The 15,723-nt window shown below is 41.0% G+C and overlaps 1 protein-coding gene across 1 annotated transcript in view; it reads right to left on the bottom strand.

Moving 5' to 3' along the window:
- Positions 1-6,237: 6,237 nt before the first annotated feature.
- TEAD4 (TEA domain transcription factor 4) overlaps positions 6,238-15,723 on the bottom strand; it is a 49,312-nt gene continuing 39,826 nt past the window's right edge. The window contains exons 9-11 of the mRNA XM_042866844.1: positions 10,541-10,681; positions 8,979-9,131; positions 6,238-6,474 (exon numbers count right to left, since the gene is read on the bottom strand). Coding sequence (XP_042722778.1) covers positions 6,361-6,474; positions 8,979-9,131; positions 10,541-10,681 — 408 coding nt within the window. The 3' untranslated portion in view covers positions 6,238-6,360. The remainder of the gene's footprint in view (positions 6,475-8,978; positions 9,132-10,540; positions 10,682-15,723) is intronic.

Raw genomic sequence — 15,723 nt, 5'->3', positions numbered from 1 at the left:
TTTTGATACGGTCCTTCATAACATCTTTCTCTCCAAATTGAAAATTTGACAGATGGACTGTTCAGTGGATAGGGAACTGTTTGCATTGAGAATGATGGTTGAAGTCCCCATGTCCAGACAGAGATTAGTGCTAATTGGTGTCCGTCTGGGATCAGTACTGGAACTGTTGCTCATTAATACCTTCCTGTACAACCAATAGGTGTACAAAAGTTAGGCTTAGTAAGACCATAGTGATAGAAAGATAATAAAAATAAATTGATATGCTAACCAGTGTTCTAGGCTTGCAGTAAACTCCACAAGGAGCAATCTCCAAAAAGAGATCCTTCCTCAGTGGTAATCAGCACTTATATGAGATCTGGGAGAGGTGGAGCGTGGCTCCACCTCTTCCGGTAGCACAAGTGAATTGCCTTCACCTGTGCTCCTGTGGCTGACTCATTGCTTGCCTCAGGTGATCAATCAGAGGTTCAGGCTGTGATCAACAGTTCACATACACTTCCTCAATTATGTTGACAGTGGCACTGCTGCACCTGCAGCAAGTTTCCAGATGATGCCAAGCTGCATTCTGTGGTCAGCATGCATAAGGAATATTATCCAGAAAGACCTAGATAGGCTCAAGCAGTAGGCTCAGGAGAACCTCATGAGGTTCAACAAAACCAAGTACAAGGTCTTGCACCTGTGTCATAGATACCCCAACTATCAATACAAGGTAGGGGACAAAAAGGTGGAACACAGCCCTGCCGAGAAGGACCTGATAGCACTCTTTCAGTATCTAAATGAGGGCGATAATAATAAATAAATGAACCTACTCTCGTGTTTGTTGTGATGGAACAGGAGGAAATGATTTCAGACTAAGTGAGGGAAGATTTAGACTGGACACAAGGAAAAAGTTTTTTACAACAAGAGTGGTAAAGCACTAGAGCAGGTTGCCCAGATGTGGTGGATGCCCTGTCCTTTATGACATGCATGATCAGGCTGGATGGGATCCTCTCTGAGCAACCTGGTCTAGCTGTAAATATCCTTGTTTGTTGCAGAGGGGTTGGACTAGATGACCTTTAAGGTCCCTTCCAACTGAAACCAGTGATTCTATGGTTCTACAACTCCTCAAAACTTTCAAGCAATGACTACCTTTCTGATAGTTCACTTTTCATGTGCCATCTGTCTCATGTTTTTTGTTGGCTAGAATTTTTTTTTTAAGGACATTTTAATTTATATTTCAAATCAAATCATTCTTAGAATTTTATTTTCATAGTTTTTGTTTGTTTTAGTCCCATTCAAACTACTCCAATACATACTCAACTTACTAAATTGTCCTTTAGTGTTATCTGCAGACTAAGTTACCCTGATACTTTCTCTCTCCTCCAAGTCACTCATTAGTCTATCAAATATGTTTAAACATCTATACTGATCTTTTCAGTACACCCTCTCTTCAGTTAACAGTCATCTGCCATCTTTGTTTATGGCCTTTAGTCCTTTGCTTTTCATCTAACTGCTGACAGCTTAACCAGCAAAAATACATACTTCAGATAAAAATTTTGTGAGAGGAATTCCATGTTAAATTTTTCCCATAGTAAACTTAGAATCATAGAATGGCTTGAGCTGGAACAGATGCTTAAGGATCATTGAGTTCCCCTCCCTGCCCTGGCATGGGACACCTGGCACCTTTCACTAGATCAGATTGCTCAAAGTCCCACTCAACCCAACTCTGAACATTTCTAGCAATGGGACATCCACTACCTCTCTCTCCCTTCTGTTATCTAACCAATCCCATAGGAAAAAAAAATCTTCCTTATATCCAACATAAATCTATCCTCTTTTAGTTTAAAACCAATGCCCCATGCCCCATTAATACAGTCCCTGGTAAAGAGTCTCTCCTCATCTTTTTTGTAGGCTGTTTATGTATTGGAAGGCCACAGTGATGTCTTACTGGAGTCTTTTCTTCTCTAGGCTAAAAAAATAAAAAAGCCAACAACTCTATCAGTCAGTCTTCATAGGAGAGGTACTCCAGCCCTCTGATCATCTTTATTACCCTCTTTGGAATCTACTCTGACTGTCTGTGTCTTTCTTGTTCTGGGAACCCCAGATCTAGTACTCCAGGTGAGGTCTCATGACAGCAGAGTACTGGGGAGAATCACCTCCCTCAGCCTCCTGAACATATTTCTTTTGATGTAGAATATGATTGTCATCCTGGTCTGCAAGCACATATTGCACATTCATATCCAATTGTTCCCAGTTTTTCATCCACCAGTATCTCCAAGACATTCCCTGCAGGACTGCACCTAATCAGTTCATCACCAAGTCAGTGTTGGTATGAGGGATTGTCTCAACCCAGGTGCAGGACCTTATATATAGTCTTCTTGAATTTTATGAGGATTATTCAAGCCCACTCCTCAAGCCTGTCAATATCATTCTGGATGGCATTCCTTTCTTTAGAAATGTCAGCTGCACCTCTCCGCTTGCTGTTATCCACTAACTTGCACTTGATCCCACCGTCCACATCATGGATAAAGTTCTAAAGACATCAGTCCCAATACAGACACCACTTGAGAGTCACCACTAGACCTGGACATTGAGCAACTGACTATGACCCTTCAGACACTGACATCCAGCCAATTCCTTATCCACTGAACAGGCTGTCCATCAAATCCGTGTCTCTCCAATTTAGAGACTAGGATGTTCTGGAGGGACCGTATCAAAAGCTTTACACAAGTCAAGCTAGACAATGTCCATTGCTCTTCCCTTGTACACCAGTACTGTCATTCTCTCATATAAGGCCATGTGGTTAGTCAGGCATGATTCACTCTTTGTGAAGCCATGTTGGATGTATTCAGTCACCTCCCCATAGAATAGAATCATAGAATTGGTCAGTTTGGAAAAGACCTTTAAGGTCAATGAGTCTAACCACAACCTAATCAAACTACCCTAATTCTAACAACCCTCCACTGAATCATGGCCCTGAGCACCACATCCAAACGGTTTTTAAACACATTCAGGGAGAGTGATTCTAAAGCCTTCCTGGGGAACCTATTCTAGTGCAGAACAGTCCTTTCTGTAAAGAAGTGTTTCCTAATATCCAACCTCAACTTACCCTGGTGCAGCTTGAGGCCATTTCCCCTCGTCCTGTCACCTGTGAGAAGAAACCAACCCCACTCTCACTGTAAGCACATGTCAGATATTGGAAGAGAGCAGTACTGTCTCCCCTCAGCCTCTGGTTCCCCAGACTAAACAGCTCCAGTTCCTTCTGTTGCTTCTCGTAGGGCATATTCTCCAAGCCCTTCACAAGCCTTCTTGTCCTTCTTTGGAATTGCTTGGGCACCTCCAAGTCCTTTCTGTACTGAGGTGCCCAAAACTGAACACAGTACTAGAGATGAGGCCTCACCAGTGTTGAGTACAGGGGCAGGATTACTTCCCTAGTCCTGCTCACCACTCCATTCCTGATACAAGTCAGGATGCCATTGGCCTTCTTGGACACCTGGGCACACTGCTGGCTCATATTCAGCTGTCTGTCCATCAGTACACCAAGGTCCCTTTCTGTCAGGCAGTTTTCCAGCCACTCCTCCCCAAGCCTGTAGGGTTGCCTGGGGTTGTTTTGCCCAAAATGCAGGACTTGATACTTGGCCCTATTGAAACTCATGCAGTTGGCCTTGGCCCATTGATCCAGTCTATCTAGGTTCCTCTGTAGTGCCCTTCTCCCCTCAGGCTACTAAAACATTTTACATATCCCCTCACATAGTTTTCAGGGGAATCTGTTCCATAGTTTTATCAGGCACCAAGGTGAGGCTGACTGGTAGTTAATTCCTGCATTTTCCTTTTTAACCCTTTCTAAAAACAAATGTTATATTTCCACTTTTCCAGTCACTGGGGACTTCACTTCACCAATGCTTTTCAAATACAATGGACTGTGACTTAGCAAACTTCAGCTACCAGTTCTTTCAATACTCCAAGTTGAAATTCATCGTGTTCTGTGGACTTCAGCATGCTCAGATTCCTCAGATAGTCTCAACCCTGGTCTTCTTCTATGATGGGTGGCTGCCTTGAGATTCTGTGACTTGGGAGATGTGGAAGAGACAACTGCCAGTGAAGACTGAGATATTAAAAAAAAATAATAAAATTGTTGAGTAACATGTCTATCTTGACTTTGAAGTTGAATTTTACTAGCTTGTTCCTTACTGTTGCTTGGACATGACTTCCTTGTGAGGAATGAATTCACCCAGCTTCAATACTGATTCAGAAATGATTATATTCAATCTTAGTTCATAAACTAAGTATTACAAACCCAGAGGCAGTATTATAGGCCTGAATAAGTTTTACACAGTCCGCAAAACCCTTTAACCATCACAGTGAGATTTGTAGAAGGGAGTACCACCAAAGCTCATTAATTCTCAAAAAAAGTCAGATTTCATATGCATATGTCTGAAGTCCTCCTTACCTTCTCAAATTCCAATAAATCCTTTGATTTTAGACAGTAGCTCAGTTGCCTGAAGACCCAGTAATTATTTTTCTCTATGCCAGTGAGGTATCTTCTTGAGGTATTATGCTGCACTGTGAAAGAACACATCTAACACCACCTCTTCAAATCTGCACTAATAGACTTTACCTGGCCATAGGCAATAAACTGCCTGTTCAGTGACTGCCAGAGTATATCACTCCATCCGCCTCTTCCCTCAAAGTAACATAAATGGCTACCTCTTCCCCTCCGTCAGTAGCACTGTGGGAACCAAGACTATTAACTCACAGCAAGTGAGTTAAGTCAGTTACCTGAGTAAACAATCTCAATTTACAACTAAAGGAGAAGGGTTGGGTTTGATTACTTTGGAAACAGTGAGAGAACCACTTGTGATCTGCTGCCCAAATGGCATTCTTGGCAATACTTGTGCACCTCACTGTCTGCAGCCAACAGCTGTAACAAGTTATATTGAGATGGTTATTTTGTTGGTGCATAAGGAAAGAGCAGAGTCTAGCTCCTAGAGCAGGACTAACTGCTTTGGGAAAACAAAAGTGAAAGCATGAGGAATTGTTTTAGTTAGTCAGGAGAGCAGATCTAACACATGCAGAAAACCTTCTAGGCAAGACAATATGGTTTAACAAACCAAGTTTTCTAAGCATAAATGCATTTTAAAGGCCAGTTTAAAAGGCCCAAGAAAGGATGCTCTCTCACTACTACACACAGAAGAGTGGGAGACCATGTCCAGCCTCTAACAGGAGAAAGGCTTAAGGAGCCTGTAGCTGCCTGTCTACTAAGATGGACAGGTAGGCCGGCCGGTGTGCAGTTTATATGTGCAATCTCTACACCCATGTTCCCATGCATATCTACATGAACAAGTATCTATATACAAGAGCTTATCTGAAAGTAATGCCTCATATTTTATTACACTGGCCCACAGCATCAGAAGCAGATGCTGGGGGTATGGTAGTAAACATTGATCCTTCCCAATGATAGTCCATTTTGTTGCCATGCAACAGATGGCAGCAGAGGGGCAATCTGACAAAATGGCATCAGATATGGAAGTGCATGTGAAGGAAAGGCGTGAAACTGAATTCTTCCATGTGGAAAAAATGGCACCCACTGACATCCACTGACGTGGATGCTTGCTAAACATTTATGGAGACTAAACAGTGAATGCAAACACAGTGAGAGGGTGGATGGTGCATTTCAGTAATGGTGACAGTAGCCATAGATTGCCTCCACTCTTGCAGATTTTTACAAGCATGGCATGCTGGCTCTTGCTTATTGCTAACAAAAATGCATAGCTAATGGTGGCAGCTACATTGAAAAATAGTGTTTTGTAGCTGAGAGTGTGCTCTGTCGGGAAGTGTTACTGTGCACGTTGTAGTTTCCATGGAAAAAGTAGGAAGCATTACTTTCAGTGCAACCTATCAAAATGTAAGCATGCCTGTGTGTGTGTTGACCTCCAGAGGAATGTATGTGAGTGCACACACTGTGATCAGACATAGCATACACCTAGCCAAGCTGTATGTTTGTGGTCCAGCTTGTGAATGCTGCCACCACTGCCATTACTGTATGTATATCACTCCTTCTATGTCTACAATCACATCTGATGTGTGCTTTAAGGGCTGGATTGCAGAATGGGAAGAATACATTCCAGAGAATGCTGTTTAAGTGAAACTCTTAAGCGATTATTTGACTGCTTCTTTGACTCTAAGCCTTTCCACCATTTGCACAAACCTGGAGATATATACTTATTTGCCACTGTGAATCATAAAATAGATTGGAGGTGCTTTTCTGAAAATACACAGTATCTGCAGTTTATTTTTCAATTTGGTGAAAAGAGACAAGGGATTTTCAAGCACAGACTTTTTCCTCAGACATGCATCTCATGGATGACTCAGGGCAGATAGTCTCTAGTCCTTCACCAGTCGGTAGATGTGATGCTGGGCACCATGGTCACTAGCTGACACCTCAAAAACATATGCTATGCACAGCAAGGTCTCCTGTGTGTCCCTGTTTGTCACAACCTAGACAGAAAAGGAGAAAAAGCTGAGATCATATCTGCTATTACACTGCTTGCACATTTTAACACAGAGAGCAAAATCAGTAGTAAGAAAAGAATTCTCCGCAGGAATCACACATAGCTCAATCATCACATCTCCCAATCTATGTGCTCACACAACCAAGCAAAGCACTTCTACAATGCTGGGGCTACAATGCAATGAAGAGATAGGGAGATGAGCAGAATCTACTGAGGATGAAAGAAAGTTGTGACCAAGCAGTGACCAACCAATACGCAGGTCTGCTATTCCCCAGCTCCCTGATGTTAGAGATTTCAGCAGAGAGAAGGGATTTCCAAAAAAAAAAAAAGAAAAAATTTTTGCTCTGCTTGTTGTGTTTAGAGTGGCCACCTTCTGTGACACACCCATTCCTGCTCCTGCATTGGTATACCACAGCCATGACCAGTTCTTTCCCATCATCTGATCCTGCTTATTAGAGGTAAACATAGATAATGAGAATTAGATTGTATCTCATTTTACAGGAGACTGACACATTTGAAACTTTTACGTCTCCCATTCCATCCATTGTAGGTATCAGGAGTATGGCTGCTACACTGATGTATTCTTACAGTAGCTAGTTATTTCTCTTTTCCAATTTCTTTTTTTAATGACACTCAGGAATATAAGCCTCTTTGCAGCATGTATCAGGCCCATTGTCAGCAGTACAGTGATGAAAAGTACTGTCCTGGTTTTAGAAGCATGTACTGCCTACACTACATTTAGGGACAAACAAAATACTGTACCCAGAGCTCTTAGCTGAGCTTTCCTCTCTCTGTCACCACACATTTTTACACATTCTTGTAACCTGGGTTTGTGCCTGGCTAAAGCTTCATGCAGTTCTCTCCTGTTGGAAAAGACTTTTTCTTCAGCTGTAGTACCAACTTAATTGCAGAAGAAAAGCATAGCTGGAGGCTTGCTCTGTACCAAAGCCCGACCATTCTTGTAAAAATAGAAGGAAAAGAGCTGTTCTCAAACTCATGAATAACTATTTCCTTCATTTTGGCCTATTGTTTTCTTTTCTTACTTCATGACTTTTTTTGCAATTGAACTAAGCCTTCTTCTTTCTGCAGGTATTTCTGAGTTATGGCAAGACATCAGAGACTTTTGGTAATACTGTGCTCTGAAATCTTGGAAGGCTTGATACAAAACAATGTGCAAATCAAGATTTCAGCTCCCCAGTCAATGTGTAAAATTTCCAGCCCATTGCTCAGGATTGCAAGACTACAAACACAGTATATAAAACACTGAGCTAGCAACCATATGAGATACATCTCTCTGTGACAGGAGGTGAAGAAATCACATGAGATTATTCAGTGCCCCAGAGGGGCTAACTTTACACCAGTCTTTGGTGTGACTGAGGAAAGATGCAGGCAGAAAGCAGTTACAGCATTTCTCTGCATTCAAACTTTCCCTGCTCAAACCATACTTCTGCTCATCTAAAAACAAAAACAAAAACAAATCCTTTATGCCTTTATACTCCTTTTTTCTTCCACATGCTGAAGAGCTTAATAGAAACATAGAAGAGTAAAGCCTTTTTGCCTCATACTCTGCGAGATATAAGGACATCATTAAGCTTGTATTATAGCTGAGATTCCTTTGCCACAGTACAGAGTAATGAGTTGCCTGAAGTCCTACAACATCTTCAGAGGATGGGATGAACACTACTCTATTTCCCTTCTTTGATACAGCCTCCAGAATCAACTCCACTCACCCAGCCTCAGGTTCTTTTTGGTAAAGATCTGCAACGCATCTTGCAGAGGTTAAAACTCATGGTCAGCTAGGAGAATCCACTTTTTAAGATGACTTTGCCCTCTTCCCAAATTTGGCTGCATCTGAGCCTGGAAAGACTAATAGTATAACATAGACACTGATGCAATCTAGTTATGGCAGCCTTGCAGTACTGCCCTACCAAGGAGTTGCAGTGATTGATTCATGAAGGTTTTCTCTAACATGCCTCTTCCTTTTACTTTCCTCAGTATTCTTTTCAGATTCAGGACATTTTTGAGGAAACATGCATTTTAATTCCAGCTGATATGAGTGAAGAACTCTCACTGTGACAAAATTTTAAAGCCACTTAACAGTGTTTTTGCTTTCCTTTTTTTTTTTTTTTTTTTTTTTAACCTTGTGTAAAGGACCAACACACAGAAAGAATAAACATACACATCCAGTAGTGGAATGAGCACTTCCTTCACTATGACCACTGCATCCTTTTCCTTCCCATATCTCTCTGGCTTATTAATTTTCCCTTTATCTTTCTTTTTTTCTCTCTCTCTTACTGGAGGTCTGCTGTTTCTCTACATGAGCTAAGATCTCCCATGTTCCTGTCTTGAGGTATAGTACAACACTTGAGAAATATCAAGTACAACTTGATGCTGAGCTGAAAAAGGAAATCTGCTTAGACTCACAAGAGAGAACTCTTGCATGAGGCTTACATGTTTCCAAGTTCCAAGGAAAACAGTTCTAAGTCCCACCTGTAAGATAGTAAAGTTCTCCAGCACGCTGTTCATCATATACTTCTCAGGAAGGTGCTTGAGTTTATGAATGAAATTTATCATGTATTCACAGAGAGGAGAACGATGAATGCGATAGGAATAGTGTCCATTTTCGTAGTGTGCATACTCTGTCTGCAATTTAGAACAGAAAAGGGACTTACGAGGTTAATGCTATCACATCAGTAACAGTCATATAAACGAACTCCAAACAGAAAAATTATGACTTTTTCAAGTCATTTTACTAACAATAATGAGCTGATCAATCTACAGTTGTAGATTAATCTGATTTGTCTACAGTTCTCTGTACCAAGAGAAGACCTCAGTCTTCCTGAGCCCAACAATTTTTTCAGCTTGTTTTCTTTTCTCTTGAGAACAGAAATACCAGCTTATGAGTAGCAAACTGCCAAGAAACTATGAAAGGAAACTTAGAGAAGCAGGCCACTTGTCAGCTATGATATGGTATGCATCTCTGCTAGAAAAAAAAATTGTGAATAAATTGGAGAAGTCAAAAACTGCTGCTTCAGCAAGACCAGGAGGCTCCTAGTGATAGTGGTAACTATGCTCAGGATGCGTCATGCCTGGAAAGGACTAAGGCCTTTTGCACCTCTGAGAGAGAATACAGCATCTTTGCTATCCTTTAGGAGAATGTTTGGCCAATGTTACACAGAGGGATTTTTTTGTTAACATTCACATCTTAGCTTCTAAATATTTCATATTCCTTTAAATAGAAACTGATGTTGGTTTGTATCATGATTTTTAAATGCCCTTTCTCTCCTTTCTCTCCTTTCACCACAACAGCTTGACCTCTTTTCTCATGCACTATGATAGCTTTTCTTGATCTACATTGTCCCATCATATGCAAATCCATAGCTAGATTCCAGATACATTTCTCGTATGACTGGAGATGCTTTTTGGGAAATAATGTAGCTTGACCTGACTGCTGACAACAGAATATGTGGAGTTCTGCACACAGCTGCTCCCTCTGCATCTAAAAGCTCCTTGAAAAAAACAACAGGACAAGGCAAGTCAGAGCAGGTCTCAGCAGCTGAACGTAGCATTAGAAAGAATTTCTCCAATGCCACATATGCATATAATTATGCTGCTACTAGAACTGCAAATATGCAAGCACTAAAATAAGCCTCATAAAATCACAACTCCGTATTCTATAAATGGTCACAGTCTATAGTCACAGACTATAGTCTATAGATGATCAATTTTCACCTTTCGGGACTAAGTAAATCCAGATTTCCTAGCTTTTCTTTGCTCCACAAGAAGTTCAGAAAATCACCAACACTTCAGAAACTGAGATTTAAGGAAAAAACATCAAATACTATCATATCTTCCATTGAGTCCTGAAAAATGCCATGCTGGAGGCTGAAGCAATTTTATAACTTCATGTCTCAGAAATAATAATCTATGGCATCCATCTCCCTGGTGAGAAGTATGGGCTATATGGGTTTTAGATATATTCAGCATACAGGTACTTGAAATAATAGAATAGCAGTCAGAGAGAACCTTGTACAAAGGCGCCTGCTCCTTACCTCCACTTTCTCCACTACCTGCTTTCCAAAGGAACACACTTTAGTGGAACAGGTAATGACCATGTTTTCTGGGCTCTCATATTGGCTGGAAACACCATAGAAAGATCTGGATTCATCTTCAATATTGGTGTTCAAATCAGCCTGTCAAAAAAAAAAAAAAAAAAAAAAAAAGGAACAAAAAATAGATGGTTATCAAGTACATGGCTTTTTTTGCCATGAACTAAAGTAATCTTCTTTAGCCAGAAGTGTGCATCAAGATGTGCATCAAGATAGCAGTAGAAATCTGAAGAGTATGTATTAAAATCTAGTTTGCACTTCAGAAAATGTTGGTGGAAATTTGCGTAAATTTGGGGGGAAATTGAACATTAAAAATGTACAACACAGTCTCTTACCTTAGCTGATATTTATCACTTGGTCAGTGCCAGGACAACGTGAAGGTAAACAAAGCATGTGGAGGGCAAATAAGAGGGCATTGTAAAGTCAAAGCAATGCAACAGGATAGACTGGACTGCCTCACTTAGGAAGAAAAATAAGGGTGCAGTAACTGTAATAAAGCTCTTCCACTCTGAAGATGCATAGAAAGATACAGAATAATGAGAAGGAATATGTGAGTGCACACACATTAGCCTCAGGTGTTATTTATACAATGATATGAATAATGTAAGTAAATAAGGTGCAACATAAAGAATGTACATTCTTCATGGATCCAGTCTAGTTCCACCTGAATAGAAACCCATCTTCATTAGCAGCCAGTTTCAAATGTCTGTGTCAAAGTTTGGCAAACAGAAGTCTTGTGTTGGGAACTAGCTCCTTAAAATCTGGTTCTCTGAGTTTCCACCAGGGGGCATTCAACTATGAAAAAAGAAGTGATAGTCGCTCTGAAAACAAAGGGCGTGTACGAATGTGCAACTTGGCTTCCTCCCTTTCAAAACTAGGAGAGTATAGCTTCTCTGTACTCTGTGAGCCTCGCTGCTAGCTTACTTCAGCAGAAAAGTAATTATCATTTCCCATAGGCTATTTCAGCCTATTCTGTTCTTCATCATAAACTTGCTTACCATGAGACAGTACTGTTAACTTATTCCTCTGAGGTGGCAATTTCATGAGAGATGTTAGTCAGTCTACACCTCTGCTGCTGATAGAAAGTGCCAATCCAGCCTTCTCCCCTGATCTGTAGCCACATAAGCCTGCTGCTACCCTTGTGCTACCATTAGCAACTGTACAGCTCTGTGACTAAAGGAGAAAGCTAATTGCAGCCAAAAGAGTTTTTAAATTTTGTTCTAGTTTTATAAGGTAGTTTCCAGCAAGACAAGAAAGCCCATTTTGATCCTTACAAGGTTTAGAAGATGTGAGAATACATACACAGAAGGTGAGAGCACAAAGAGTGCCTATGTTGATGGCAACCCATACTCAGGATGGATCTTGGAAAACTGTATCTCATAGGTATATTTTGATGATTATCAGGCTGGTCCTTTCACCAGCACAGAGTAGTCTCAATGCCCTCTTGTTCCTCTTGCACTGGGACAAACTTTTGTGTAGCTGTATTACAAAACTCACTGAGGAACCCATAGAACCATAGAATCATAAAATGGTTTAGGTTGGAAGGGATGTTTAAGATCATCTAGTTCCAACCCTCTTGCTATAGGCAGGGGCACCTCCCACTAGACCAGATTGCTCAAAGCCTCATTCAGCTTGGCCTTGAATGCTTCCAGAGAGGGAGCATCTATAACCTTGCTGGCAACCTATTCCAGTGTCTCACCACCCTCACAGCAAAGAATTTCTTCCTAATATCTAGTCTAAGCCTACCCTCTTCCAGTTTAAAATCATTTTCCCTTTTTCCTTCACTACATGGCCTTATAAAAAATCTCTCCCCAGCTTTTCTATAGACTCCCTTCAGGCACTGGAAGGCCACTAAAAGGATCCCCCAATCCTTCTCATTTAGGCTGAAGAACCCCAGCTCTCTTAGCCTGTCCTTGTACGAGAGGTGCTCAAGCCCTCCTCTGGACCCACTCCAACAGCTTGATGTCCTTATGTTTCAGGCCCCAGAACTGGATGCAGTACTCCAGATGGAGTCTCACAGGAACAGAGTAGAGAGGCAGAATCACCTCCCTCAACTGGCTGGTCACACTTCTCTTGATGCAACCCAGGATACGGTTGGCATTCTGGGCTGCAAGCACACACTGCCAACTCACGCTGAATCGTTCATCAACCGACACCTCCAAACCCATCTTCTCAGAGCTGCTTTCAAGCCATTCTCCACCCAACCCATATCTGTGCTTGAGATTGCCCCAATCCAGATGTAGAATCTTGCACTTGACCTTGTTGAACTTCATGAGGTTGGCACGGGCTCACCGGTCCCAGCATCAAATCCTGAGGAATGCCACTCCTCACTGGTCTTCACTTGGACATTGAGCTGTCAACTGCAACATTCTGAGTGTGACCATGGAGGCAATTCCTTATCCAGCAAGTGATCCATCCGTTAAATCCATTTTATATTTTGAAACAATGGCTGGAGGAAGACTGGAACCTTTTACATTGTCAGTGGTCACCAGAAAGATTGTAAGGCAGTGTTATGCTCCCATGGTTTGTCTAAGCTTGAGCAGTATATGTGGATAAATCCTGACTAGCTTTTACCTTGTAAAAAGGTGTGAACTGGAATGAGGCATAGGCATTACAAGCTTGATCATAATTTAAATTGCCTACTGAATTGTTAAGTTTATGCTGAAGACCTTCCTATCCAATTTTCCACACTGTATTTATTCAGCTATCTCATTTGTGCAACAAATATGCATATATTAGAGTGTGGCACTGTTCTCTTCATTCTGGTTTATGTTTCTATTGAGTTATCGCAATGTACAGGATAGTCAATTGTATTACTTATTTGCCCTATACACAAGCTGTCTGAATAAAAATTAATTCCTTCCCCTTTCTAAAGAAGAACAAGACTAGGAGTCCTTCACAGCATTGTACGGATTTCCCTTGGAAACAATAAACAAAACAAATGGACCCATAAATGGAATTCCAACAACTCCAGGGAAGGATGGAAGCAGCATATTTGCAGAAGAACAGAGCTGCAACATCTGAAGACACATACTGCTGGCCTTCCAGTTACAGCTTGCAGACACTGGTTCCCATCTTCTCATGGAAGCTACTGCCTTTGTATGAGAGATGATTTGACATACACGTTATCTGCTCCTGAATTACTTTCAACTTGGTTTATGTAAACTAAAAATGCCAATTATGCGTATGAATACAAATCCAAAGAACTGGAGCAACTCAGGAGTGGAATTCCAATCTGTTAGCCTTCCTTGCTATGGAGATGATGACCTCCTTTAACAGAGAAAAAAGAAACCACTACTATCAGCAATAGCCGATTTAACTTCTAAATATCAACTGGACAGTCCAGTAAATCTCTAACGGATGCAGTTACACTTCCCACAGTTGCATCAGGACAAAACCTTACTCCTCACAATGGAATATTTAATGGCCAAATGAGCTACTGCTTTTAGCTAAATGTTTAAAAATTCTGCAGCCTCCATTCCTGGATTCTTATGAACCTTATCAGCGGGACTGGAAATGGTACTGATTCTTTGGCAAAAGGATTATTTCTTTCTCTTCATTTTCAGTGTTCCTTTCTCTTAAAAATATTTGTTGCATGTCACAACCTGTCATGTACCTACTCACATCTTTCCAGACTTTTCCAGACTGTACCAGGCATGAAGATGAGCAAAGGAAGGTCTGCTTTGCTCTGTCCAGTATATTCCATGCCTCAAAAATACAAGGCAATAATATTAACTATGACTTAAAGTGAATTAATCTTCTCATACTTCATCAATTAGGAAAGGCCAGTTCTCCCTGTATATTCTGGGAATAAATTAACTTGCTGAACTTGTTGGACTAAACGTGATTCAGACTAGCAGGATAAAAATTAGTCTCTGAGCAAACGCACTGTCAAATGCACTAGTATACCCAACAAGTGAAATAACTCGAGTACGTTCCTTGTGCTATCCTAGGCAGCCAAAGAAGTGACAATGAAGATTTAGGAAAGCACTCACCCAGCTGTCTGAATTGCTTTGTCCCCACCCCAGGCTCCTACCAGCCACTACTAGCAAGGGCAGAATCACAGCAGGAGCAGCACAGCATTCAGCTGGCTGGGTAGTATCATCACTTAATCAGCTGATCATGACTCTTCAAGGGCAAAGGCAGAAGAACAAATAGGAAGGCTTCTCTAAAAGTAATGCCTTTTACTGTATTATGGTGACAGTGTGCGTGGCATTAGAGATTGAATCCTCCCAACAATATTCTGTTACATTTTGTTGTCATGTGGCAGATGGCAGCAGAAGAGTAATCTGACAGAATGGAGACTAACATGCAAGCATATATGAAGGTGTGTAATTGAATTCCTCCATGCAGAAAAAGTTGCACCCATTGACATTCATTGATGCTTGCAGAACACTAATGGAGACTAAACAGCAGGTGTTAGCACAGTGAGGTGGTGCATTTCAGCAGTGGCTACAGAAATATGGCAGATAAGCCATATTCTAAGCAACCATGCAGATTTTTATGAATGTGGCATGCGCACCCTTGTTCATCACTGTCAAAAATGAACATGACGAAAAACAGTGCTTTGTAGCTCAGACTTTACTATATCAAATAGTTTTATTGTACTATTTCATCTGTTGCAGTCTCCATGGAAAGAAATAAGAGGCATTACTTTTGGAGCAACCTACATAGAAAAGGCTACACGTGATTCACAAGCCACCAACTAGACCAAACAACTTTATTGCACAAAGTCAGGGCTGTTGCTTTCTGTACAGATGTCAAAAAGTGTGCACATTCTGGCTAGCTCATAACAGCAATCTGATGTGTCTGGGATGCATTCAACTTACTGTAGAAGTTCAGGACAGACGGCATACTTGTCTTCAACTTGCTGTTGAGTTCCAAACATGCTGAAATTACAGTCACTGAGATATCTGTGGAAACAGATTTCTGATATCTACAGATTGTATGTAAGATAGCTGATCTGCCTTTTTGTGGGGTAACACCAGACTCTTTCTAGAGAAGCAAAATTTTTAAGTATGTGCCAAACAAGATTTTCAAAGAGAAAAAAAGACATTTTTTCAGGGAAGGGCATAATAACCCTGAAAAAGGGTAGTATTACTTTCTCTCTTTTTTCAGATTATCTT

The sequence above is a fragment of the Lagopus leucura genome, unplaced genomic scaffold, assembly GCF_019238085.1.
Source record: "Lagopus leucura isolate 7727_CA_CO unplaced genomic scaffold, USGS_WTPT01 Super-Scaffold_100001, whole genome shotgun sequence".
NCBI lineage: Eukaryota > Metazoa > Chordata > Aves > Galliformes > Phasianidae > Lagopus > Lagopus leucura.
Note: the sequence above shows the minus strand (reverse complement) of the source record. Positions and strands in the feature narration are given on the sequence as shown.